Source organism: Pleurodeles waltl, chromosome 11 (assembly GCF_031143425.1).
Source record: "Pleurodeles waltl isolate 20211129_DDA chromosome 11, aPleWal1.hap1.20221129, whole genome shotgun sequence".
In the NCBI taxonomy this organism is placed as follows: Eukaryota; Metazoa; Chordata; class Amphibia; order Caudata; family Salamandridae; genus Pleurodeles; species Pleurodeles waltl.
The window spans coordinates 592,098,583-592,125,418 of NC_090450.1; the positions used below are offsets into that span (position 1 = coordinate 592,098,583).

Below are 26,836 nucleotides of genomic sequence, written 5' to 3' on the forward strand. Positions count from 1 at the left end.
TCAGTTATGTTTTCGTATATTCTAACATGTTCTTACCCTCATCTGGCACATAAGTGCATCAGTGCTGAACTTTCAGCATTTTTTGCAAAGCCAATGTTCTAACTGCCACTAGTTCTGTGTTAATCACTAATAAAGGTCCAGAAGTACTAGTTGCCAATTTCTCCATGACTGTAGAACGCTTTCTAATCTTTTCCTCATTTAAAATCACTCCTACAGGTGGAATGATTGCTCCAAAAATGTCTCTCACTAATTGTGCAGGGTCATTAATACCATGTGTGTGCCTGTGTGCTGTACACGTGCTACATTTTTGGAAAAGGCAGACTAGGTAGCAAATACCCTCCAAATCAGCCGGTAGTTTGAAGTAAACACCTTGTCCACAAATTAAAATAATCCTGGAATAACTGGTTCATCTCCTTGTAAAATTTGCCATGTACCTCCTGCTAATTCACATGTGTTCACAATTGCTACTCCCAACAGATCTTTCTAACCTTCACTGTATGATTCCATTAAGCAGCTCGACAAGCCTAGAAGCCTGTGGGCAATAGTTACAATATTGTTTCTGCTCCACTTGTAATACTGCATGCACCATCCTAAGTACATCATTATTGAAATGATGGTATTAATGCCCTCAACAGTGTTGATACAGTGAGACTGTAATTTCTCTGTGTTGTGTAGGCTTCCACCCTTTGAGAGAAAATGCTCACTATAACCAGGACACATACATCTCAACCCTTTACACTTAGGCATATCGATAAAATCCATGTGCATCCTCTTGAAATGACCACCTGATCTCCCTATATGACTCAGTGTAACTGGTGTTCTTTTCCCTATAATCATCTGTTGATATGTAACACAACAGTGATACAGTTCTTCTGCAAGCTTCCTGAATCTGGGGTCTAAACAACCTCACCAGTGCATCCTTTCCCAAGTGTGTGAGACCATGAAAGTGGTTGTGTCATGGGAGACAATAAACTGTCTGGCAACGCAGGTCTCCCATCTGCTGAAATCCAAATGTAATTTGCATATTTTTCACATCCTGCTCTGATGCAACCCTGCTGTTCTGCTTCTTAAACATTTTCCTGCAATCTCTTGAGCTCTCCACATGTATCAACTAAAGTCATCAACAATAAAATTATCCACTTCAGATTAATTTGTGAATGTCCCATTAAATGTGCAGACCACAAGTGCGCAATATTGTGCTTCATTTCCGCATCTGTGAGCTGGACATTTAACAACCACAATGTCAGTTGGAAGCTGTAAAGGTTCTTGCAGTCTCTTTACAAATTCGCCATTTCCAATGGGCGCTCTTGATGAAGTCATGGAACATCTTTGTGTCCATAACTGTCCAAAATCATTGACTGCACCAAAGCCATACTGACTATCTGTAAATATAGTCACTCTCATGTGGTCTATTAGACTGCAAGCTCCGATCAGGGCAATCTGTTCTGCAACCTCTGCTGAGGTTACACCTTGAAGCCATGAAGCTTCTACAGTTTCTTGAGTTGTACACACAATGAAAGCTGCTCTTAGGGCACCTTCCTTGGTCCTCAGACATGAGCCATCCACAAAGAATAAATAATCAGGCTCAATCAGTGGTTCATCTTTATGTATGGCCTTGGCCTGGTGCATAAGTCTGTGACATCTAGACTATCATGCTCAACATTATCATATACATCTCTTCAGTCAAAGGTAGCAGTGTACTGGGATTTCAAATATCACATTTCTTTAATGTCACATTATCTGAAGAAAGGATTTGCTGGTCATAGTTGGTAAGTCAGGCACTTGTCGTGTACTGGGTCTTTGTTCTGGTAAGCAAAATCTAAATGGAGTGAGGGACCATAACAGTTCTGTCCCAATTTGAGACAAGTGGGCAACCACAGGATCAAGGGTAATTGAGTAAGGCCACAGGTCTTCTTGAGTCACCATGCATCCCAGTAAGCACTGAGAGAACTCAGCCCTCCCTGTCACTGCAAAATAATCTGGCATTCCTTGCGCCGGGGCATGAACAAGACGTTCTCTCAGCTGTAGGAAAACTTTCAAGCATTTGTTGCTCCATAGAAGTGGATGAGGCATACCTTTGTGTATCAGGTGCAGTAAAGGCTTCACCACTAGGGAAAAGTTTGGTATCCACTGTCTACAGTAACCAACCATTCCCAAGAACATTGTGACTTCTCTCTGTGTTTTGAGTGGGTTCATTTTCAGGATGGTTCTATCCTTTCCTCGACCCTTTTCTCGTTTGCTTTTGCAGTTTTACTAGCTTTATTTTAATTCCATTACGTGTTGGTGAGAATAGCAAAGAAAAAATATTTGAGTAATGTTCCCAAATGTGCTGTTGCTATATGTTGTTCATATTTTGTTAGCACGTTACTACATTTTTTTAATTTAAATACCATGATTTAAATATCTAACCTGTCTCTTAAAGCTTTTCTTTTTTAGTATTTGTCTTACTATAATTCCTAGTTTTAACCTCTCTGTTTATTTGGGTAAGTACTGATTGCTTGGTTCAGAATCGTGTGTCATGCTAATTACAGCAACACACACGATTTCTCATCTGGATGTACAGTTTGACACGCAGGCAGTTTACTTACCTAACGTTATCGATTTTGTGGGGATTATTACTTTTCAAACCTCTTCGTCGCTACTTTATATTCCTAATCACAATTTTCATTAACAATCTTCAGATAGTAAGAGCTGCCTTCCTGGCAGCATTGGTCTGCAATTAAAATACCGTTTATGGTGTACATCTAATTGTCAACCCTGCACTTTATGGATTTTTCTTTGTGTCCCCTGTTTCATTTAGTTGTTGATTCTTATACTTGTTTTTTCTTAATGAGTTTGCATTCTTTGTTCCTTTTTTTTAAATTTTGGTAGCTGAAAGTCAGTAAAGAGCAAGAACATTTCTTAATCATCCCCAAAGCTCTTACATGCAGTGAAGTTACAGCTTCCAGTTTGGTGAGTACAATAATATTTTCTCATGCTCCTTGTTTCTCTGAAAACCGTGAAATTATCACCTTGCATTTATCAGTTGGTCTAAAATGCACTGACGTCTATTCAGAAAAGCATTTATGAGTACGGGAAGCAGTGCATCCGGAGTACAACTGGAGTTCTCTTATAGGCACTGTTATTTGCCTTAGTAAATCACCCCTAAAATGTAAATTTCTAAATTATTAAAAATACAAAGAGTGCACAGTCCTTTCTTTTTGTACTAGTTGTATATGATTATTCCCTGAATGTTCCCATCATATTCCCATTTTTAAGTATGCTTCTTCTGTGGGCTTCCAGTTACTTAATTTGTTAGTTTCAGTGCCATTTAAAAATCCTTGCGTGCTAGTGGTCAGTCGTGCTTCTTTGTTCCCTCTGTCTTCTGTGTGGGAGCAGGGACCCGCTACTGTATATTTACGCTTTGTCCTGTTTATCTGGTCTATAAGGGACTTTTTTTTTTTACTTTGTTGCCTGCTCCTGTCCAGGGAAGCTTCCCTTTTCATTTACAGAGCATTCTTGCTCTGAGCTTAGCTGTAAACCAGGCTATAAACCATTCTGTTATCTGGGTCACTTTTGGTCTTTGTGGGCCTTCTGCACCCTCTCTCAGCTGCCTGGCTCCTGCCCTTCCTTGGCTTGGATTTTCTTTACCAAGTGCGCTTGCCTGTGAGTTGCTGAGAGCAAGGGCAGGGGATCAGTTGTAATTGCTTATAGCCTATTTACCCAGTTCTACCACGGCTCCGCAGTCCTTAGAGACAGTGCCCACTTCTGCTCCATACTGGGATCCCACTCACAGCTCCATCAGTGCACCTCAGATCACACCCTGCAAGCCCTTAGCCATGCCTGTGCTAGGAACCCCACACCCGATGTCTGCCACAGCACCTCAGTTATTCCAGTAAGTACACTCGCTGCTTCAAGTACTGGGACCTCGGACACAGCTCCATCAGTGCACGTCAGTTCACACACTCAAAGCCCTCGCCAGTGCCAGGAACCCTACACACGCTGTCCACCAGAGCACCTCAGTTCTTCCAGTCAGTACACTCTCCTGCTCCGGTGCAGCTCCCTCAGTGCACCTCAGTTCACACACTCCAAGCCCTCAGCTGTGCCAGTTCCAGGAACCTTACGCGTGCTGTCTTCCAGAGCACCTCAGTTCTTGCAGTCAGTACATTCTGCTGCTCCAGTACTGGGACCTCGAGCGCATCTCCATCAGTGCACCTCAGTTCACACACTCCAATCCCTCAGCCCTGCCAGTGTCAGAACCCCTCATGCTGTCTGCCAGAGCACCTCAGTTCTTGCAGTTAGTACACTACTGCTCTAATACTAGAACCTGTCTATTCCCACAATCCTGATCTTAAGCGCCCCAATATTTCTATGCTCGTGTTCACATAGACCTTTGCTGATGCACCTCCTCTCCTGTTCTGCGACACCCCCTGCTGTTCCACACTCTGACTTCTGTTTGAGGAAGTGCGGGACACAACTAAATCTATTCTTAGCTGCCATCTTTATTTGGGAGGCTCCTTTTCACATCTCACTCCATTCTTTCCTTTACTCTGTTTACTCTCAATGCTTTCTTTCTCCCATACTTTTTTCTTTCCAGCTCTTAAAAGCCACACGTTAACACTTTAACTCTTTCCTTCAACTGTTTCTTTTTACTCCTCTCCCTTTTTATATTTCTCTCTTCCTCTTGCTATTTTCTCTTTCAAACTCGCAAAAACTTGATTATTTCTTTCCTTGTTTGGTTCCTCTTTTTTTCTTCATCAGGCTTTCATTCTTTCCGTATTTTCTTTTCCTTTCATTCTTTCTTTGTATTTTTTATTTGCTCTTTCTTCTGACTCAGTATACGTCCTTTCACTTTTTTTTAGATCTTTCTTCCTTCCCCTCTCTGGTGTTTTCTTATCTTTATCTGTCAATTCACATCTTACTATAAATCCCTCTTTCCGACTGTATGTTCAAGCCACAAATTACATGTCAGGACTCAAAGTGTCAAAGTGGTTTTCCCATTCTGTGTCTGTGGGAAATGTCAGTACATACATGCCCTGGTTCTTTCACTACTTCTTTCTCTCACCATCTCTCTTTTTTTCTCTAATGTTCATTCTTCTCTTTCTTTTCACACTTCTTTCATTATTCTTTCCTGGTTATCTTTCGTTCACTAGCTTGCTTTCCTTTTTTCTTTTGTCTCACATGTTTGCTCTTCTCTTAGTTGTGTTTTAATTTTCTCGTTCTTTCTTTCCCTTTCTTTTATTTCTTTGCAACCCCTTCTCTTTTTTCCTTTTTCTGTTGTATTCTTTTTGCTTCTCTTTTTCTGCCCCATCTATTTTCTCTCCTTAAGCCTAGTTATCAATTGAGCAACAGGTGCAGTGGCCCGGTGCCCAGAGACCTACAGATCTCACTCAACTCGAATTACTGCTGTATTTTCTTACCAAAATTCCAGTCAACCATTTTCCTTTCTTGCTCCACGGCCCATGTCACCGTTACCACGCCATTTGTTCTCTCCATCTTTACTGCCTACTCCCTCTTTCCTCTCCAATCCTTCCCAAATGATATTCTTGTTATGGTGTTTTGAGCATTACACTCTAATACCAAAAGTTTATTTGTGATAAAGATTTTATGACAATTGTATATGTTGTAAGATAGAGGAAGAATATAAATGGAAGTGCTTTTGTTAAATGCTGGGCCACTGGAATTATATGGCATGAAATTATGAGGCAGGGTTGACCAATTTATGTGGAAAAAAAAGTCCATTTATGAATTTACAATGCCAATAGCTCTAACTCAAGAAAATTCTAGACCTATTGCATTGTAAATGCTTGTAGATGCTTTGGGTCTCATTTACAAAAGCATATACAAGTACGTAGGCATACAAAAGGATTACTGCTTTATGTACTCCAAAATGCCCTTCTGACTAGGATCAAGGCTTTCAGCAACCAAATGGGGTATGCTTTTATGTGCATTATAGTAGTAGACGTAAAAAAAATAATTCTTTGATTATATATGTTTTCGTTTTGGGGGGTAGTTTTGTATATTTTCAATGATTCCAATGGGGGACAAATGTTAGTGTAATTTTCTGCACTGAAAACAAATTATTTTTTAAATTCCTATGCTCAGTGCACCATTTCTACCAGAGTACCTCCTGTAACCTTGGCTTTAACTTTCTGGAGATATTCGTGTAACCCTAACATGGGTTTAATATGAGTGTACAGAAAGTGCTCTGATATTTTTTAATCACTTTACTCACACGTGGTTTGCTGAAGCAATTTGATAAATTACAGTGCCTCTGAAAAAGTTAGCCAGTTAGTGGATATTTCTTCAGAAATACCTAACATTTAAAGAAGAACCTGTGAGAAAAAAATGAAAACTACGGAAGTAATGATTTAAGTTATGACATATGTTGCTGTTTTTGTTGAGGTCTGAGGGCAATGCAAGATACCGGAAGGAAGTAACATTGTGCCTAGAGATTGCTGCCTGTAAAATGATATCCTAATTAAACCAGGTGACCCGAAATCCCATGAAGATCTGGGTATACAAGTAACACCAAGGCAAATTTTCCCAGAGCAAGTTAATTTTCTAATGGTTAAAAAATAACTATGATATTGAGATTCTCCCACTCTCAAGATAATAGCAGTTTTGTGTCCTCTATGGCAAACAATTGTAGTCCTTGTATTTTGCGGACTGTGGTTCACGATTAGTTTGATCACAATCGGCATTATGTGTGCATAAAGTAGGTTTTGTGTTTGACATAAGTCATTTGTTGTTGGTTATCTGTGATTTTTCTGTTATTTATTTTTTTTAAAAACTTTTTACAGAGCAATAATCCGAGGAGTTGTAATAGTGTAAGCGTAAAACTCCTGGATAGAGATTCTCTTCTTACTGTACTTGTGTCAACTATACTGTTCCTTAACTAGTCTCAATCTTCAAGGCTCTAGTTGATCTAGGCCTAAGCAGTTTGCCAAAATTACCCAGGGGAGTAAAAGAAACATTCGAGATCCAGCATTCTGTCACAGACTAAGGGGCATATTTATTGATGAGTTGGGTTGCCTTTGCACCACGCAAGGGAGCGCAAGGGCGACACAACTACTAAGTCAGATTTATCAAGCCAGGCAAGCACACCTTAAGTGACCCTGCATGGCTTGATAAATTTGGAGTAATGCAAAGCAGCTTAAATCGCTGCATTACTTTGCCCTGGGGAGGCTTTCCATGGGTGGAGCATGGGTGTTTCCACCCATGGATTGTGGCGCATTCCCAGACTTACCAAGAATGGTAAACCTGAGAATGCGTCAAGATGCTAATCCTTCCCAGTAGATGGACAACAAGGAGAAATATCTTTATTTCTCCTCGTTGGTTCCTCTTTTTTAGTATGCTGCAGAATGAAGCACATTTGGAAGGTGGTAAATGCCCCTTCCTGCACAAAAACCATCCTGCCTGCAATGCAGGCACCCTTGCACCATGGTGCATGGCGCAAGGGTGTCTGTCTTGGCAACCAAAAGTGCGCCAGCTCAAGAAAAGAATAGGAATGCACTGTTTAATGTGGATTACAACGCATTTCATGCAGCTCAGCAAGGTGGCTTGCTGTGTTGCATGACAATTTGATAAATATACTTCTTAGTACCTTAGCACCCTAGTCAGGAGGAAACATATACAATCTCCTTTTTGGTACTACATATTGGCCCCTTCAAATTGAATGATAATGGATAAAAACCTGACATGGTAATTATTAACTTCTTGAATACCCCCCATATACCCCACACCGTCACCCCTCCCTCCCTCCGGTCTTCTTTTCTGCTGAATATCTTCAAGCACATTCAGTACACTATGTGGGGGAGAGTCTGTTACAGGAATTCCAGTGCCCCTTTGTCTTGCCTGTAGGGAAGTGAGAGTTTGGATTTCTGGGGGGGCGGGGGGGGGGGGGGCAGGGGGAATAAAAAACAAAATCTAACTACATTAAAAAAAAAATTAAAGACAGCAACCATACATGTGGGATTACTGTTAGAGTTCTAAGAAATGGTGGTGGCGCAAATGTTTTAAAAGTTGAAACGGCCTTAATAAATACTAATGATTTAAATAATCGAAAGAAATACAATATAATTGTGTCATTCATTGAAAAGCAGTATTCTTCTGTAAGAGACCTATTTATTTCATAGTACAGGCAATGTTTTGACTAAAGTAAAGTAGCTGATAGCAGAGGTCAGTCAAATGCTGCACAATAGGGCACAACAATGATCATTCCAAAAATGCCAGTCTGCCAGTAGAGAGACAAAAAAGGCTGCTATTTCTGGAATTTTGTCACATCTTGTACAAAGGGAAGTGGATCTCAAATAGACAATAAGAAATTAATATGGTTTGATCATAGACTTGTGCACCAGCACAAAATGAAGGGCTGGATATAACATACCCATTCACAAACCAGGGATATGCAATCTGATTTGGAAATGGAAATACAATTTTGTGATACAACCTATGTACTCACAGGTCACATCGCAAATTGTCCTTTCAAGCAGAAACCACACATCAACCTGCCTAACTCAGGTCACAAGTTGCACCCCACATGATTGGCTGCAAATTCAAGGATAAAGGCCTGCAAGAGACAGATTTCTGTCCCTGCATTCGCTTTTCAAACTTGTTTTAAAGCAACACATATCCATTAAAGGTTTTTTTTCCCACTTGGGTAGCGTTTGGTAAAAAGGCAGTGCTCCCATGGATCACTGCCTGCTACCGGCCACTGAACAATCCCCATAGGAGAAGATGTTCCACAGTGACATCTTCCCCGGTACGAATCAATCTCTAACCCAACTAAGGAATAACTGGTTTGTGACCACAATCGCAGTCACGAACCATTGATACTTCCCATTCTGAATCTCAAGTAGGAAGAGGACACTCCTGTCTCACATTTTCGTGTTTGCAATTAAGAACGGATTGCAAAAGCCATTTTATGAGTCTTCTGATATGTGAAAGAGCTCTTGTACATTATTGAAAGCCCTTTTACAGTCATAATGACTGTGATGTTATGAATCTCAGGGTTTGTGAGCTTAAAAGTGTTTTGCACATCTGACCCCTAGTTGTTTGTATAACAGTGTTCACCATGCCCTTTGTTGTGTGGTGCAAATTCAACATTTCAGTATCTTCATTGAATAGAAACTGGAGGACATATACTGATGAATGCGTATGTCAAAAAGATAAGTCTGGAAAAAATCCTGAAAGCTATTTAAGTGAACCTGTTCAATCGTATTATCTAAAAGATATTTCCAGGCAGCAAAACCCAGAAAAGAAGCTAAATTCCAGGGAAAGAGGCTTGGCTGCCAGTTCAGCCAAAACCTCATATAATATTTTGCAGGTACACCGGCCCACTCAGAATCAGGCACAGCACAATTCCATAAGGTAACCCACTCTACCTGACTGATAATCAGGGCCATAGAAATCAATCAATGGACAAAAGCTTGAGGGATGTACCAATAGCACAAAGAAGTATGGTTTACAGTTGTGGTTATATAAGAAGTAATAATCGTCTAACCTTCTTTTCATAATCATGAATAAAAAAGGTGCAAGGCTGACTGAATATATCATAAGACGCTGGCTGCTAGAGCTCCTCGCCAAGCTGAGTAAATTAATAAATCAGGAGGGGTAAAATGATGGTGCAAGATCTGTGCTAGTGAGGAGGCCTCCTGAGCAACTCTAGAGCAGTGAAAGATGGAGGATGATACTGGATGACATGTAAGACTGAAACATCTGTCTGAGATGCCAGCGGCCGTGAGTTCAGTAATGATGGCAGCTATGTAGAAAATACTATAGGGCCAGAGTATCATTGTCCCCGGAGCGGCTTAGAAGCAGAGACATCAGTCAGCCTTGCAGATGTCCAGTCAGCATGTTCAAAGGAGAGGGCTGACCGGAGAAGGAAGAAGTGTAGGAGGCTGGACTGGCTTGTAGTGAGTACCAAGGGGTACGTACACCTTGCACCAGGCCCAGGTATCCCTTATTAGTGTATAGGGTGTCTAGCAGCTTAGGCTGATAGATAATGGTAGCTTAGCAGAACAGCTTAGGCTGAACTAGGAGACGAGTGAAGCTCCTACAGTACCACTAGTGTCATATGCACAATATCATAAGAAAACACAATACACAGATATACTAAAAATAAAGGTACTTTATTTTTATGACAATATGCCAAAAGTATCTCAGTGAGTACCCTCAGTATGAGGATAGCAAATATACACAAGATATATGTACACAATACCAAAAATATGCAGTATAGTATTAGAAAACACTGCAAACAATGTATAGTTACAATAGGATGCAATGGGGACACATAGGGATAGGGGCAACACAAACCATATACTCCAAAAGTAGAATGCGAACCACGAATGGACCCCAAACCTATGTGACCTTGTAGAGGGTCGCTGGGACTGTAAGAAAACAGTGAGGGTTAGAAAAATAGCCCACCCCAAGACCCTGAAAAGTGAGTGCAAAGTGCACTAAAGTTCCCCAAAGAGCACAGAAGTCGTGATAGGGGAATTCTGCAGGAAAGACCAAAACCAGCAATGCAACAATGATGGATTTCCAGACGAGGGTACCTGTGGAACAAGGGGACCAAGTCCAAAAGTCACGATCAAGTCGGAAGTGGGCGGATGCCCAGGAAATGCCAGCTGTGGGTGCAAAGAAGCTGCTACTGGACAGTAGAAGCTGAGGATTCTGCAAGAACGACAAGGGCTAGAAACTTCCCCTTTGGAGGATGGATGTCCCACGCCGTGGAGAGTCGTGCAGAAGTGTTTTCCTGCGGAAAGACCGTAAACAAGCCTTGCTAGCTGCAAAGCTCACGGTTGAGATTTTTGGGTGCTGCTGTGGCCCAGGAGGAATCAGGATGTCACCAATTGCGTCAGGGGACAGAGGGGGCGCCCAGCAAGACAAGGAGCCCTCTCAGAAGCAGGCAGCACCCGCAGAAGTGCCGGAACAGGCACTACGAAGTGGAGTGAAACGGTGCTCACCCGAAGTTGCACAAGAGAGTCCCACGCCGCCGGAGGACAACTCAGGAGGTCGTGCAATGCAGGTTAGAGTGCCGTGGACCCAGGTTTGGCTGTGCACAAAGGATTCCCTCGGAAAGTGCACAGGAGCCGGAGTAGCTGCAAAACACGTGGTTCCCAGCAATGCAGTCTGGCGTGGGGAGGCAAGGACTTACCTCCACCAAACTTGGACTGAAGAGTCACTGGACTGTGGGAGTCACTTGGACAGAGTTGCTGGATTCAAGGGAACTCGCTCGTCGTGCTGAGAGGAGACCCAGAGGACCGGTGATGCAGTTCTTTGGTGCCTGCGGTTGCAGGGGGACGATTCCGTCGACCCACAGGAGATTTCTTCGGAGCTTCTAGTGCAGAGAGGAGGCAGACTACCCCCACAGCATGCACCACCAGGAAAACAGTCGAGAAGGCGGCAGGATCAGCATTACAGAGTTGCAGTAGTCGTCTTCGCTACTTTGTTGCAGTGTTACAGGCTTCCAGCGCAGTCAGCAATCGATTCCTTGGCAAAAGGTGAAGAGAGAGATGCAGAGGAACTCGGATGAGCTCTTGCATTCGTTATCTAAGGAAATCCCCAAAGCAGAGACCCTAAATAGCCAGAAAAGAGGGTTTGGCTACTTAGGAGAGAAGATAGGCTAGCAACACCTGAAGGAGCCTATCAGAAGGAGTCTCTGACGTCACCTGCTGGCCCTGGCCACTCAGAGCAGTCCAGTGTGCCAGCAGCACCTCTGTTTCCAAGATGGCAGAGGTCTGGAGCACACTGGAGGAGCTCTGGGCACCTCCCAGGGGAGGTGCAGGTCAGGGGAGTGGTCACTCCCCTTTCCTTTGTCCAGTTTCGCGCCAGAGCAGGGCTGAGGGGTCCCTGAACCGGTGTAGACTGGCTTATGCAGAAATGGGCACCATCTGTGCCCATGAAAGCATTTCCAGAGGCTGGGGGAGGCTACTCCTCCCCTGCCTTAACACCTTTTTCCAAAGGGAGAGGGTGTAACACCCTCTCTCTGAGGAAGTCCTTTGTTCTGCCATCCTGGGCCAAGCCTGGCTGGACCCCAGGAGGGCAGAAACCTGTCTGAGGGGTTGGCAGCAGCTGCAGTGAAACCCCTGAAAAGGCAGTTTGGCAGTACCCGGGTCTGTGCTACAGACCCGTGGGATCATGGGATTGTGCCAACAATGCCAGGATGGCATAGAGGGGGCAATTCCATGATCATAGACATGTTACATGGCCATATTCGGAGTTACCATTGTGAAGCTACACATAGGTATTGACCTATGTGTAGTGCACGCGTGTAATGGTGTCCCCGCACTCACAAAGTCCGGGGAATTTGCCCTGAACAATGTAGGGGCACCTTGGCTAGTGCCAGGGTGCCCACACACTAAGTAACTTAGCACCCAACCTTTACCAGGTAAAGGTTAGACATATAGGTGACTCTAAGTTACTTAAGTGCAGTGGTAAATGGCTGTGAAATAACGTGGACGTTATTTCACTCAGGCTGCAGTGGCAGGCCTGTGTAAGAATTGTCAGAGCTCCCTATGGGTGGCAAAAGAAATGCTGCAGCCCATAGGGATTTCCTGGAACCCCAATACCCTTGGTACCTCAGTACCATATACTAGGGAATTATAAGGGTGTTCCAGTATGCCAATGTAAATTGGTGAAATTGGTCACTAGCCTGTTAGTGACAGTTTGGAAAGAAATGAGAGAGCATAACCACTGAGGTTCTGATTAGCAGAGCCTCAGTGAGACAGTTAGTCATAACACAGGTAACACATTCAGGGCACACTTATGAGCACTGGGGCCTTGGCTGTCAGGGTCCCAGTGACACATACAACTAAAACAACATATATACAGTGAAATATGGGGGGTAACATGCCAGGCAAGATGGTACTTTCCTACAAGAAGGAAGTGCTGAACTGAGAATTACGAGTGGGGAAGTAGAAGAATGTGGCCATGTCCATAAAAGTTGGCACTAGAGGCTGATTACATCAAAGTGCAACAGGAGGAGACACCACAGGCAACAATCTCCTTATGGCAGGGGAATTGCCCTCCCCTTTGAAATAAGGAGATAGAGAGCTGTGGGCTGGGTACACAATAGTATCAACCGCCATGTTGGTTGACCTGCAAAGGTAGTGGGGCAGCATTCTGAAGTCCTGATCAACTCACAGAAGAACCAATCTGCTCATAATAGATTGTAGACTGGCCAGTGGAAATAAGATGAGCTAACAGTCTGAGGGCTGTGGATGGAGAAATGGCAGTGAGGAGACACGTTTCCCCATTCAGGATGAAGATATAGAAACTTGGTGACAGAATATCACATTTTGAGAAATAAGGGGGTGCCCCCCTCACTCTAGTGCAAGGGGACTATGCAATAAGGATAAAAAACAGTCATAAAACCCCAGGCTGCCCACTGGTGAACATTATGAGTATTGTTGCTAGAACAGTGCCTTTCTCAGTTTATAAACAATGAAGACCAAGAACCCAGAATGGGAGATATGAAACCACACCTAAATAGAGGTTTCTTGATACCTTACAGAGAACATTTACAAGCCAGATTGCTTGCCCAACTGAACCTAGGGTATGCCCATATTCTGTCCAGCACAGCTGTGAGAATACATACATTTGATTGTACAGTTGCATATAAAAGTGACTGGGGAAAACACAAAGGCTAACAAGTTGAGAAACAAGCGACTAATTGTAAGTAGTCCCACTCAACAGATGTATTTAAATGAGCAAGGTAGTGGACACCAAGATCTATGAAGAATTTTGGTCCGAGAATGAGCACCCCAAAACTTGATCACCCGTTCAATCACAGAAGTACCACCCACAGAAAAGACCACCCCATTGAATGCTGCCACATATGACCAAATATTAGAGGCAATGGTAGCCATTACAGAAGTACCAGAGGCAAAAATTGACTCTGTGGTTGTTGACGTGAATCTTCTTCATGGAGATCAACACAAATTATTTGACAAAGTAAAGACCGCAGAGAATACTATATCATTCTTGCAGCCTAAACAATATCTCTAAGAAATCAGATATCTGAAATGTCGGAGTGAATCAGATGTTTAGAATACAAGGCAGAGGACTCTGATGGCAGGTCCATGTGAAACAACCTAAAGGTTATGGGCCTTCCTAACTCTGACATAAGGAAAATGGCCTGGCACAAACAGTGGTTCCCCAGGATTTTTAAAAATGTACAAAGTTGAGAAGGCGCGCAGGGTACACCTAAGGTCCCCGCTTTCGAGGGTACCTCTGAGACCAATAGTAGCTCGCTTACTTAACTTTAGTAAAAGATTGTTTTATGCTGCAGGGAGCCAGAAAAGTAGTTAGATTTTGTAGTAGGCAGTAGCAAGAGCATGCTTTTTCCTGTCTGTATAGATGCTGTGCAACAGCAACATGCCACACTCATAAACTGTAAATGTAATCCTTGAGAAATTAACAATAAGATACTTGCTACTGTTCCCAACAATCCTAAAGGGCAGGGCTGACAATGAATGGCATTGCTCTGAGAGTCTCAAGAAAGCCTGGAAGTGGGCAAAGGCCTGAGGAGGGGTGTCAACTTCCTTCTGTGAAATTGTGTGATAATCAGCATAGAGGAAAAGGTGAAGGAACCAGAAGCTGTGGCACATATAGAACCCCACAAGCGATGTGACTCGAATAGAAAGGGAAAAGGTCATTTTAGTGATCTCAAACACGATGGACAGGTGGTCGCCATCAGGTCACGCAGACATGTGTACAGACACCACTTCCGGGGACACCAGAAGAGTACTCTGATCGTGACATGGAGCTCCCTAAAATTGCTCCTAAATCTGCTTATTAAGTAATGTAACAAACCAAGTGCCAAAGATGGTGTTCTCCGCATCAATGCTTGTCCCAAATGGTTGATGCATTTTATCTCCTACTCTGCTTGCACTCGCTTTTTCCTGTGTTACTTTTTTTGCATGAACACTTGATGACGGGAGTGTCGGTCTGTGAATAGTGAGCCACTATCCCATAATAGAATCAAATCTTCTTTACAACAAACTAGGACATATAGCACTAATGTAAGACATTTGTTTTGGACCGGAGATCGTCATCTCATTGTCTTTTTTGGGGAGCAGTTAAGGGTTTGTTTGATAGGGTCAATGGCTGTACCAATTATCGGTATTACTCACACCATTTACTTGTAGAAGAAAATCCTGGGTAACACACCTGGCATTCACTACAAGGCTGTCCCCGCTGACACTGAGAGCATTGCCCCAACACAAAAAGTAATCACACATCAAAATAACATTAAATGTTTGTGGTTTGAACAATCCATCCAAACTATATAAAATACTCAAATAGTCGGAAAGGCGTAAATTGAAAATAGCTCTCTTGCAGGAATAACACCTGCAGATATCAGACTACAAACAAGCATTGGCATAGCCAATAGGTCTCACCTCTGGGACCTCATCAGTGTTTAGCTGCGCAGTACATTATATCCTGGGTGCTGCAGCATCTACTGTATTGTCTTACATGGCAACTCTGTCATGGTTTGCTTTAATAACCCAGTAAGAATGGTTTTGAAATTCTAATGAACATGCAGCTATTCATTTGCTGTTTTAAGTTTACATTTGAAAAGGGGGAACGTGAACTTTTGCCGACTTTCCAAACTGTTTAATTAGCATTTTAAATGAAAATGCTTATAATGTAGGGGAAGTTCTGGCTTGGTGGCAACCTTACATAGCAACTTATGTGCTACTACGTGTAGTGTCGATTGTTTTCTGCACAATTTAAAAATGTGGCTAAAGCACAACAGAAAATACATTTCACACCGTGTTAGCTTGAGCTAAGTGAACAGCTTAGTTGTGTTCTTTATTTAGTTCAGGGTCTGGTAGTGACGCCCCCTTAGTGTATGTTGATGGAGTGAGCCATGTAACATTGTACACAGACAAGCCATGGGCAGAACATTGTGAGGAACACTGAGGGGCCGTGGGTAGGAAAAATCATTTTTGTTTTGGGGTTGGCTAGGTGTTTTTCTATTATACGAGGAGCTGGTTAAGGGGCCGATGCCTGTGGGAGTGTAGAGACATAAAATAAGCACAATAACAGTAAATAAAACATCATGTAGTGAGCCTTTGTACATTGGAGGTGGACCAAAAGGAAGATGCGAGGCCTAATCTAACCAATCCGCTCTTAAAAAAAGGACGATTAGTGTGCGCAGAGATGCAATCAAGTGCAAGCAGGGTTTCCCCACACGATTTGGGAGTGTCTAGTAATGACCTGATATTAGGGATCTGTCAAAGGCATAGTACCTGATTTCACATAAAGAGAGGTTCGCCTAAAACCAGAATGGTGCCATCTGGACTAGTTGTCAGGAACCAAGAAGAGAAGAATAGGGAACAAATTGAGAAATCTCTTGCTCATACTTGATAAATTAAGTAATGCCTTAATACGGAAAACCACTACCACACCAGGAGTGGAAGAATGGAGGCGAATAATGACGTGATGAGCTGAGGACAGCCTTTCCTACGGAGAGGTAAAAGTGCACTGTTTCGACAGATTCTGTCTTGAGAAGAAATGGTGTTATCCTTCCCCGGTAAGTGAAGCCACACTTGGTAATGGTAACCATAAGCTGTCAGGCACCACTACAACAGGAACATGTATACACATCGCTTTCTTCCCCGAATGGTGCTCAACTACAGAATGTAAAACTGATGAACTTCCAGTGTACAGACTAGTGATTAGCTATAGAACCTACAGTGAATAACCCAGATCAACTGAGAAGAAGATGTACATCAGGGCAGGAGTACATCAGAGCAAGGACACAAGTTGTCAACCGTAAAGTTTATGACCTGTAGTTTGAAGGTCAATGTTTTATAACATGAAAGGCATGAGAATGTGAAATGGCATATAATGAAGCCGATAACACCACAGAGAGTGGAAAAAGTCCGAAATTGATCAAAACAAGGAGCGTTACTGCTGTGACAATGTGACGTGCACCAAACTATGTAAAATGTAATAGCAAAATGAAAATAAAACATGTACCAATTCATAATCATGTTATCCTTCAGTTGTATTATCGAAAGCAATTTGCTTGGATCAGTCATATTGTGCAACCAGCTGCTTTGAATATTCTCGTCCAGATCAAAACAAATGTTATTTTTATCCATGAATAAAAATATGTGAACATTTGTTAAAGTACGCGATTGAACAGATGTTGATGACGAAGTAACTATATATAAAGAACAAGTATATTGGATGGCCAATATCAAATCACACATGGGAGTCAGAAAACAGAATATTCCATCTGGTCTGCCTATTTACTGTCTTCTCATGACACAAACAAGATAATTTAATTTAATTTACTCTTTTATTTTACCACGTGCGTAGGGTGGCTGTTATATACATTATTACTCTTTCCATTAAAACACATTTTCTGATGTTTCTCCTAAGCCTCAGTTCTACCCCTCCACTGTTCTGTCTAGTTCTAGCAGCAGGCTATTAGTAAAAATGTGCCAGTCACACATCAATCACCAGTACAAGACCTAAGGGTTGCCAGCACTCCTCAGGTACATGTGAGTGTGCAGATCTACCACGCATTACTGAGTAAATTGCCAGGCTTGTGGCCCGTCACAAATTAATGCTCATGGCATGTTTAGAAATTTTACTCAACAGGTAGCAATGAATTTGTGGGCGGATAAAGAATTGAGTAGAATTGTGCAACATACAGAGTAACTGTGAGGTGAGGTTGTGCCTCTCCCTATTGGGCCATACAACTTATTTGGCTCAGATTTTGACTATATGTTTGTTTGTCATACTTTTACCTCTGGACTTTGGATTGCTGTATTTCATATGTAATTTCTCCCATGATTGATATGACATTGACACTCCGCTATCTCCACCTTTTGAAAATTATCTGATAACTTATATACAGAGTAACTAAACATAATTATCTGCTTCCACTAGGTGAAATCCACCTGTGGGAGCAGATGCTACAGTTAGGTTACTGCTTTACTTGATTTGGCAATGTTTAAAACTCCATCACATGATGAACTGTAAAACTTAAATGTGTACATAAAAAAAAAAATGAAAACTGTAGATAAACTGCATTTATTCAACTTATTGTTTTGTTTTCTTCCACTATTATTAGGTGCATTATTAATTAGGTGCATATTTTTTTTTCTCTGTGGTGCAGGATTGCATTGGAGGTATGGTGAATATTTCTAGTCACACTTGTTGTTTTACTGACTGATGGGGCTACTTTATTAAAGCTAGAACTATACTCCCGTTCGGCTCTGGCTAGATTTACAACTTTTGGGGATTAACAGACATTCCTAGGAGGCAGTCCTAAAAACGTATACCATTATTAAGCTTATATATTTTATATATATGTGTGTGTTCGATGGCATGTGTAGCTGCAGATACACATGCTATGCATATCTCTTCTGACATCTGGTGTTGAGCTCAGAGTGTTACAAGTTGTTTTTCTTCGAAGAAGTCTTTATATATATATATATATATATATATATATATATATATATATATATATACACATATACATATATATATATATACACATATACATCACAGGTAAAGGTAAACATTCTGGGAGAAGTGGTTGAAAAGAGAAGTACCAATTTTGAAGCAGATGCTTCTGGATATATATATATAGTAATAATGTAATCTTTCTGGATTGGATCGATTTGCTTAAATTTTAAAAGTGGAGATCTCATATTAGGAACTGTTACAGTTAAAAAAAAAAGTATTCTTTGGTTCATTTGGAATTCCAAAATTTTTCTCAGTGAGGTCTTCCTCTTGATTTAAGACAGCTCCTATTGTACTACTATCCTTTCATAGAGAGCCCTACAATTATTACAGTTTAACCAATCCGCTGATTCCGTGTTAATGACACCTCATTCAACCTCATATTTTTTGTGTGTCAATAATTTGTGCTGAGGTTTTATATGTCATAACATGAAAAACTTCATATGTTTTATACAGTGTTACCAATGAATTATGTAAGGTCATATGTCAAGTCAGGTTTTCCTTCAAACATTCACCAACCATGATTGTATCACCCATTTTAAGGGTCTGACAACAACTTCACAAGTGCCACCAGTACTAGTTCATGCAACTGCATCAAACCCAATTCCCCTCTTAGTGCATGCATCACAATATTATTGTATGGCTACATAGATCTTTCCACCATTGGCCCTCAAATGTAGTAAGATTTACCAAAGTCTCAAATGTCATAATGGGAAGTCCTTAAAAAGTAACAGAACAACGTTTGTCTCTTAAGGCATAATGAGGACAACTGCAAGGCCACCATGTGCACTGTTAAACCCAAGCAATACGTTCATTACAGAAATCACATTGTTACATATTAGTTGTTTATTGACTTTCTGATTAAGATTCTGTGTGAACATTATCCCCAATTAACATTCCCCAGCTTCCACAACCTCCGCATGCTATGTAAGATCTTCAAATGGATCCCCCCTGAAACCAGAAAAACAGTCATCCAAGCCATCATTACCAGGAGACTAGACTACGTTGGACTCCCCACCCAACTCCTCCTCTGCCTCCAGTCCTTCCAGAACGAAGCAGTGAGACTCGTCCTAGACCTTCTCAGAAGAACCCACATCACCCCCTTCTCAAAAGTCTACACTGGCTGCCGGTGCACAAGAGGTGCAAATTCTCACACTTGCCTACAAAGCCCCCCACAACATCAGACCCAAGCTTATCAACTGGGGACTGTCCTTCTGCAAGCCCCCCGCACCTCATGCACCCTTCTCGGCTTCAGGAAGAAACTGAAAACATGGCTCTTTGAGGGCTTGCTCGGACACACAGCGACAACCCTGAGTGCCAAGAAACCACCAGAGGCGATAAGCCTTGCTTTACAAATACTATGATTGATTGATCTCCTATTTGTGGATGGGTTTTCTGTAACCACTGCTCACGCATGATGCTCGATTTATCCAAACACATCACCTGGGTCTTTTTCTTGCTAATACATAGTTTGTTTTTCTCACAGTAAGCTGTAGCTGGTTTGAATTGCTGGTTGTTGTAGCATAACAGATGTCTGGTCTATAGCAAGAACAGATTTCTTCTTGTAACAGTTTAGCATTTTAATTTCATGGGAAATGGCTCCACCCATCCCTAACAACATCCTGACACATGTTGATGAACAAAACCTCCTTATCAGACATAGCAATACCTCTAGTATACACAGTGGAACACGTTTTAACTGAAGGGAGCATCAGTTGACTGTGTTAAAAACATTGTGAAAGTCAACAAAGCAGTAGAAAAAACACCTCATCCCATTCCTCCACTCTTTTAAGGATCAAGATATATGTGACCCCTGAATGGTAGAACATCTGCATAAAAGAATAGTAATTTGAACATTTAGCATATTCTCTTTTTTCCACAGGGAAAATAATGTTTCCTTCAATGAAACTGCTTGTCCCACATAGCCATGCAACTTAGGAGTGTTCTTTACTTATGTCCACCCAGGTAACACAATTATTCCACCCTTTCCCATTTTAAAAACAGCAAGTGTTTCTAGGACAGAAATTAATGCACAGAGGTGTTTTTGGAAATGCCCCCCAACTTGAGTTCTTGGATGTTACAGACATTTTGCAAGATCCCTGTCAATCCATATGTCAGCGTTCCAAGGCGAATCAGGAGCAACTGGCTAATTCTTGTAAAAAGTATTGCTTGCTGTCCCTTGAACCTCAGGAACCCCACTCTACAGCAAACTCACAGAAATACTAAGAGCCTCCTATGTAGGCTTCATCTCTCAGGGTGTGGTAAGGGTGATCAGTTAAGGCTTACTTCTAGGGAATGATTAACATTTAGAGACTCAGATACGAAGAACACCCAATGGCACTAAATATTTTGAACATTCAGGCAGTGCTATCACTTTATTTATTCACTTTAATGTTCAGCAGTGTCAAAAGAAGGGCCAATCTGAATTTTCTAATTTTGCAGGCTTTGCTTGCGCAGTCGAAACCTCTAAGTGCATGGCGTTTTTGGTAATTGTAGAGTGCCCTAGGCCCTAGTGTCTGTTCTCTGTCAGAGTCAGAAAGTTCAGCTAAGATTTTAAGTCAGTTAGCCTTGCTTTTTCTAATGACCAAAAGAGTGCAGTTGAGCTCCACAAACCGTTGCACAACTCCCTGGCCACCAATTGTCATGGGAGCTCCTGACTTAGACATAGACTTCAAAAGAGACTCCCTCACACTGTTCAGATGCAATATAATCTGCTTCTGCTCTGTGAGAGATGTAGAAAGAACGGTGAAAATTCTGTTTGATCTAGCGCTGGTCCTTGGAACAGCACTGGAAGCCACATTCTGGTCTTTGAGCAAAATCATCGTACAAGCAGACATCTCCATGCCATCATTCAATGCAGCTGAGTCTAATGTGAATACGGCATATTCTTACCATACCATACGCTTCAATCTTGCTCTTTCGCTTTCAAGTTGCTGGAACAGTGGCCACTGTTTTCAGTCCTTGAGTCCTCAACTGATTCTGTGGATGAGCAACCAAGGTTGCTGCTCCTGGTCCAATCCTCCCCCTTTTGGCTAATGCACAGAGCTAACACATGAAGTAAATGGTGAACTGGCTCACAGGGTCAACTTACACCAGCAGACAGTGGTTATCTACTACACTGACCAGCTGCTCTGAACTGATGTAGCACATGAAAGATGAAGGGATCCAATCAAATCCAAACAAGCTTCCTTCATATACACTTCTGTCCCATGACAGCGATAATGTAATCATGTTCACAGTATCTCTTATATTATGGTCATTTTCAGCATCATGTTACAACAAGGGCTTATATATTTCTCTTATACACACCTTCAGCCAATTAAGGGCTGTTGCTAGGATTTCAGCTGCCTTGTCAGAGCTGATAACAGGATTTCTGGATTTAAGTAGCAGGTGTATCCCTTTTTCACAGTGTCCGTGGCCATCAGCATTGTTATGGTGTTGGTTCTTGTAGGGCAAGACCATACCTGTCAAAAATAAATTTTCCATGGTAGTGAACACAAAGATTCTTTCCTTGTCCCTTTGAAGGTTCTGTTGACGAGGACCAGAAACACAAATACGCCCCTACAGTGGCCTCAACATGGACGGGACAGAAGAAGGAGCAGCACAGTGCTATGCAGAGCAATAGGTGGAGAAAACTGTCTAAGGGCCCAAATGTCTAACATTGCAAAATACCATCCTGAATATGCACATATATGTGGGGACGTTCAGTCTACATACCAACACAAATTTCTCACACTAGGGAAAGTGAGAGGTTCCATTGATGATAGACTGCACACATTTACCAGGGAGTGATGGTAATTACTATCCTGAAGCTGGGTTGCGGGTAAAAAGACCTGAGCAGTAAACCAAAGCTATAAATCAGCTGCCACCAACTGCAAGCCATGTCGTGGCCAGGACATGGGTATTTTAGTACATGGCAATAGGATGATCCTTTTGTAGACCACCTGTCAGGGACCCTCTGACAGAAGTATCCGGTGCAGGAAAACATACACAGTGATTTGGAAATGTTGAAATGAAGCAGGGCATTGCACTAGTGCGGCAGGGGCTTTCACACCTGTAGTCAACCTAGACACATTTTTGTTGTTGCTTTTAACCATAGATTTATAATGATGATAAATCTCCCATTGTGGAGCCCTTTAAGGTTTTATGATTCCACTTATCTTGACTCTGTGGATCAGGATATGGAATTTGGTAGCGCAAATACCCAACTACGCTGACCTTAGGTGTGCAAAAAAATTTGTGAGTTAGGCCCACAGATTTCGAGTCCGAGACCTTGAACAATGTGGTTGTTTCAGAACAGTATGCATTTTCAGTTTTTAAATGTCACCCTGTTTCTTAATTGAATGTTTGTGTGTTCAGAGGCTTCTCATTTCTTGACATATGAGCTACTCATGCTAGACAAATTTAGAGTTTGATGGTAATCTAAATCCATTAATTTCTGACAGAAAATGCTTCATCTGGAGCATAATTCAGTAAATTATTTATTTTACTACAGGAATATTGTCTTGTGGATGTAATTCAGGTGGCAGATTCTCCCACAAAGTGTGAGATTTTTCCTCCAGAAATCAGGATGTGTTCATTACAAGTGTATAATGATCTCAACTTGGGTTAAACCCTCTTTATTTGACATAATTGTTGATGATTACATTTATGTGCACTTTATTACATCACAGGTAAAGGTAAACATTCTGGGAGAAGTGGTTGAAAAGGGAAGTACCAATTTTGAAGCGGATGCTTCTGGATTCAGCCTGCACTCAGCTATATACGCAGCTAGGCCTGATGTGAGGTGTATCATCCACTTACACACTCCTGCAACTGCAGCGGTAAGATGTTTATTTTGTATTTGCTTCCAAAGCCACTGGGCAGACATTGAGTGAATGCTTGTTTTAATGATTGGCCTATAAAATGAATTACTATTAGAAAGTTTCCCAAGTTCATATACTGATACCCAGAGGGGGGGTAGTAGCTTGCATTTGTGTTCTCTAATAACCAGCCATGACAAGGTAATGTCTTTTTTTTTCTGTGTCACCTCCTGATACATTCAGCAGCTGTGATGGTGGCAGGGAACAATGTTGGGGGCAGGACAAAAAGGAGCCGTGCGGAGGCCCCATCTGGCTCCCCTCAAGAGATGCCACCGCCCTTAGGAGGCCTTTATGCTCATCCTTTTATCACCAAGTAATGCCACCCCACATTTATTGATTCCCCAATTATCTGTAGTTCCAGAGACAGAGGTATATGGAGGATTACTGGTGCACTCGTAATAAGACCAAAGCTGTGATGTTCCCAAAAGTGTCTCTGCCATCAAAGTCCCAAAACAGTTTCTTTGGCCCTTTTCTAAGTCATTTTGACTGTGACAGCATGGAGTAAGCTAATCCATATTTCTCTTTCCAGAAAGCATTATTTGTACATAACTGCATCCTCATATTTTGCAGTGCTATGTCTGAGAATATTTGTTTTTTGGTGCTACTCAAATGAGAATTCTCCCTTATCTTTTACCACCTTCTCTGTCATTATCATCTGAAATATCATTGGTTGTCTCTCATGTTGTTAGAACAAGCCATGCCATAGGGCCTTGTGATTCTTTAACTCTGTCTTTCACTTCAAGATCTAACAGCTCCAGCTCCCTCTACTTAATACATGATCTCAGTACTTCATCCTACAAGCCCTCTATCTGGCCCAGAATTCTTATCTGGTACCATCCTATAGTGTTCTTTTGAGGGTCTACTCAATTATTTGTCGTTTTAAATAGCGTGAACTGGACCCAGTGGGTATTAGAGTGCTTTACAGAGTTTTAGGATGAATAAAGATCATCCAGAATGCTTTTTTTCATGTACAAAGCCTAGAAGACAATAACTTTGTAGTGTAACAAAATTACAGACTGAAATATGTGAAGATTCTGTTGAACTCTTCTCTGTGCATATTTGTGGAACAGAAGCATTCTTAGATGAAGGTAAGATCCACTACATTAGTCCAGATGCTAAAGAAAAATGTCAGATGTAAAAATGGCATTGGTCTTGTGGTCCTGTAAAAGGCCTCTGTAGTTCAACTGTATAATAGTGTTCCCTGAACTGGCCATTTGTTCTCTGGAAAGCCACCGCTAATGTATTTGGTTTGTATAGTTTGTCTTCTATTCAAGTGAAGGAGGCCCCAGTCTTGATCAGGGCCTCAAGCACTGACTCACTTATAGGTGATGCAGGTCTAAACATTTGTGGGTGAATCCTGCTGTTTGACTTTCTGAACCCTGGAAGATAAAACATCATCTCCACCTACTTTTTTATTTCTCTTGGTTCTTTCTCTTTTGTGACCCTTCTCTGCCATACTTCACCAGGAAGTCAGAACCCGCACTGGGATTTGGCCTATACTGGCTAAGCAGTCTACAGTGCCATATCCAAATAGATAAGAGGTCCTTTAAAATGAGAAATGTAATACTCCTAATATCAACCAGAAAGTAAGGTTTATTCATTGACTAGGAGCAAGTGTTATGCACAAGGCGTAATCCTCATTCACTAACTTGTGTAAGACTCACTGTACGTTTCACTAAGCTGCTGGGAGTCACTATTAGTCACACTGTGAGAAAGTTCCACTCTGTTGAAGCCAATGAACTACATGAAGCCAGTCTGCCTCCCCTCTTCCACACCGGCTATGTCAGAATGTTCTGATATTTCCCTTCTGGCTTTCATACAATTCTGTGGGCTTTCAGACAGCATTGTGACTTTCACAAAGGCCACCTTTTGGAGCCTCTGCTAGCTCAGTCACGTTAGTGCAGTCCGTCTCACTTCATATGCTTTCAGACTGTAACCTATTTCCTATTCACTCCCTCAGCAAATCACTTATAGTGGATCTGAGTTAGCTCCTTAGTAGCCTGCTAGCAGTGGTGCCAGCTTGCCCTTCGACCTTTCCCCTAGCAAGCCTTAAAGCTGTTAGTAATAGGAACAGATTACTCCAGCATGGCAATCTCTATGTTCTCACCTGCACCTCTGGGCTCTAAGGCCCATATTCAGGTGCTTTTGATGCAGGGCAGCACAGCAATTCACTTTGCTGTGCTCCCCTGCATCAAGGGGAAAGGGCAGGAATGTGCTTTATCTATGCAGTACAGCACATTCCTGTCCTATACCACTGTGCTGGTGAATTTTGGTAGCCTAGCACCAATGCAGGCATCCTTGAACCATGGTGCAAGGGTGTATAAGTTGTGGGCAGGATTGTTTTTGTCTAGGAAGGGGCACCTTCCTGCACAAAAACTATACTGGGAGGCTTTTATCTCTTTCTATGTGTGCAGCAGAACGCAGCACACATAGAAAGAGGAAATACGAGGAGAAATATCTGGAGAGGTGTAAGGTTTTAGCGCATGCCCAGTTTTACAAGATCTTGTAAATCTGGGGATGGATCAACATCCATAGAACACCTCCCAAACGCAGAGTAAGGCAACACAGCTATTTGCGCCGCTTTGCCTTACGTTATATCTATGAGGCCATTCAAAGTGGCTTTGTGTGGCCTCATATATATGATTTCAAGGTGTGCGCCGCTGTTGCATCACAAAAAGTGATGCAACGATGGCACAAGGGGCTCAAAAATATGTCCCCAAATCTGCCTGTTAAACTCTCAGCCTGGCCCTTCTGTGTTCAGCTAGGTTTTGACAATGAAGTGGTATATGTGCCCAACTTTTTTCCATGGTTGTTAGAAATGGGGTCTTTGGTTGGCAGTCAGGTTACCCCCGTCCAAGCAAGGACCTTCACTCTAGTCAGGGTAAGTCACACACAGTCCAAATTATCCTGTGGCCACCTTCTGGTAGCTTGGCACTGAGTAGTCAGGCTTAACTTAGAAGGAATGTGTAAAGTATTTGTTCAATAAATCAAGCAATAACACAGTGCAAACACCACAAAAATACACCACACAGGTTTAGAAAAATATAGAATATTTATCTGAGTAGATTAAGGTCAAAACGATCATGATTTGATAAATACAAGTTGAAATATCACTTTTGTAATGATAAATAGTCTTTAGTTCTTAAAAAGCAATGTGTCTCTTGCAAGCACAAAGTACCTGGTTTGTGTCTAAATTATCCACACAGGACTGCAGAGGAGGAGATGCGTGGAAAAAGGGGAGGTGTGTGTCATTTTCTTTGGGCGCACACAGACAATTTGTTGAGGCTTTTCCACACAGCACAGGCTTTGCGTTGATTTCTGATTCTCAGGCTTGGATCCTCTTTGGGTTGCGGGGTATTTGGACGCGATGAAAAATTCACTGCACGCCGAACCGGAACGACGCAGCCCGACTTCATAAGGAGAAGATCGCAGCGCCAGCAAATGCGAAGCATGGCCCACTGGATCAACGGACAGCCGAGCCGGAATGACGCAGCCTGACT

The 26,836-nt window shown here is 42.1% G+C and overlaps 1 protein-coding gene across 2 annotated transcripts in view; it reads left to right on the forward strand.

Moving 5' to 3' along the window:
* ADD2 (adducin 2) overlaps positions 1–26,836 on the forward strand; it is a 309,265-nt gene that overhangs the window by 130,251 nt on the left and 152,178 nt on the right. For both annotated transcript variants that reach the window (XM_069214100.1, XM_069214101.1), the window contains exons 5-6: positions 2,872–2,952; positions 23,148–23,297. In XM_069214100.1, coding sequence (XP_069070201.1) covers positions 2,872–2,952; positions 23,148–23,297 — 231 coding nt within the window. The remainder of the gene's footprint in view (positions 1–2,871; positions 2,953–23,147; positions 23,298–26,836) is intronic.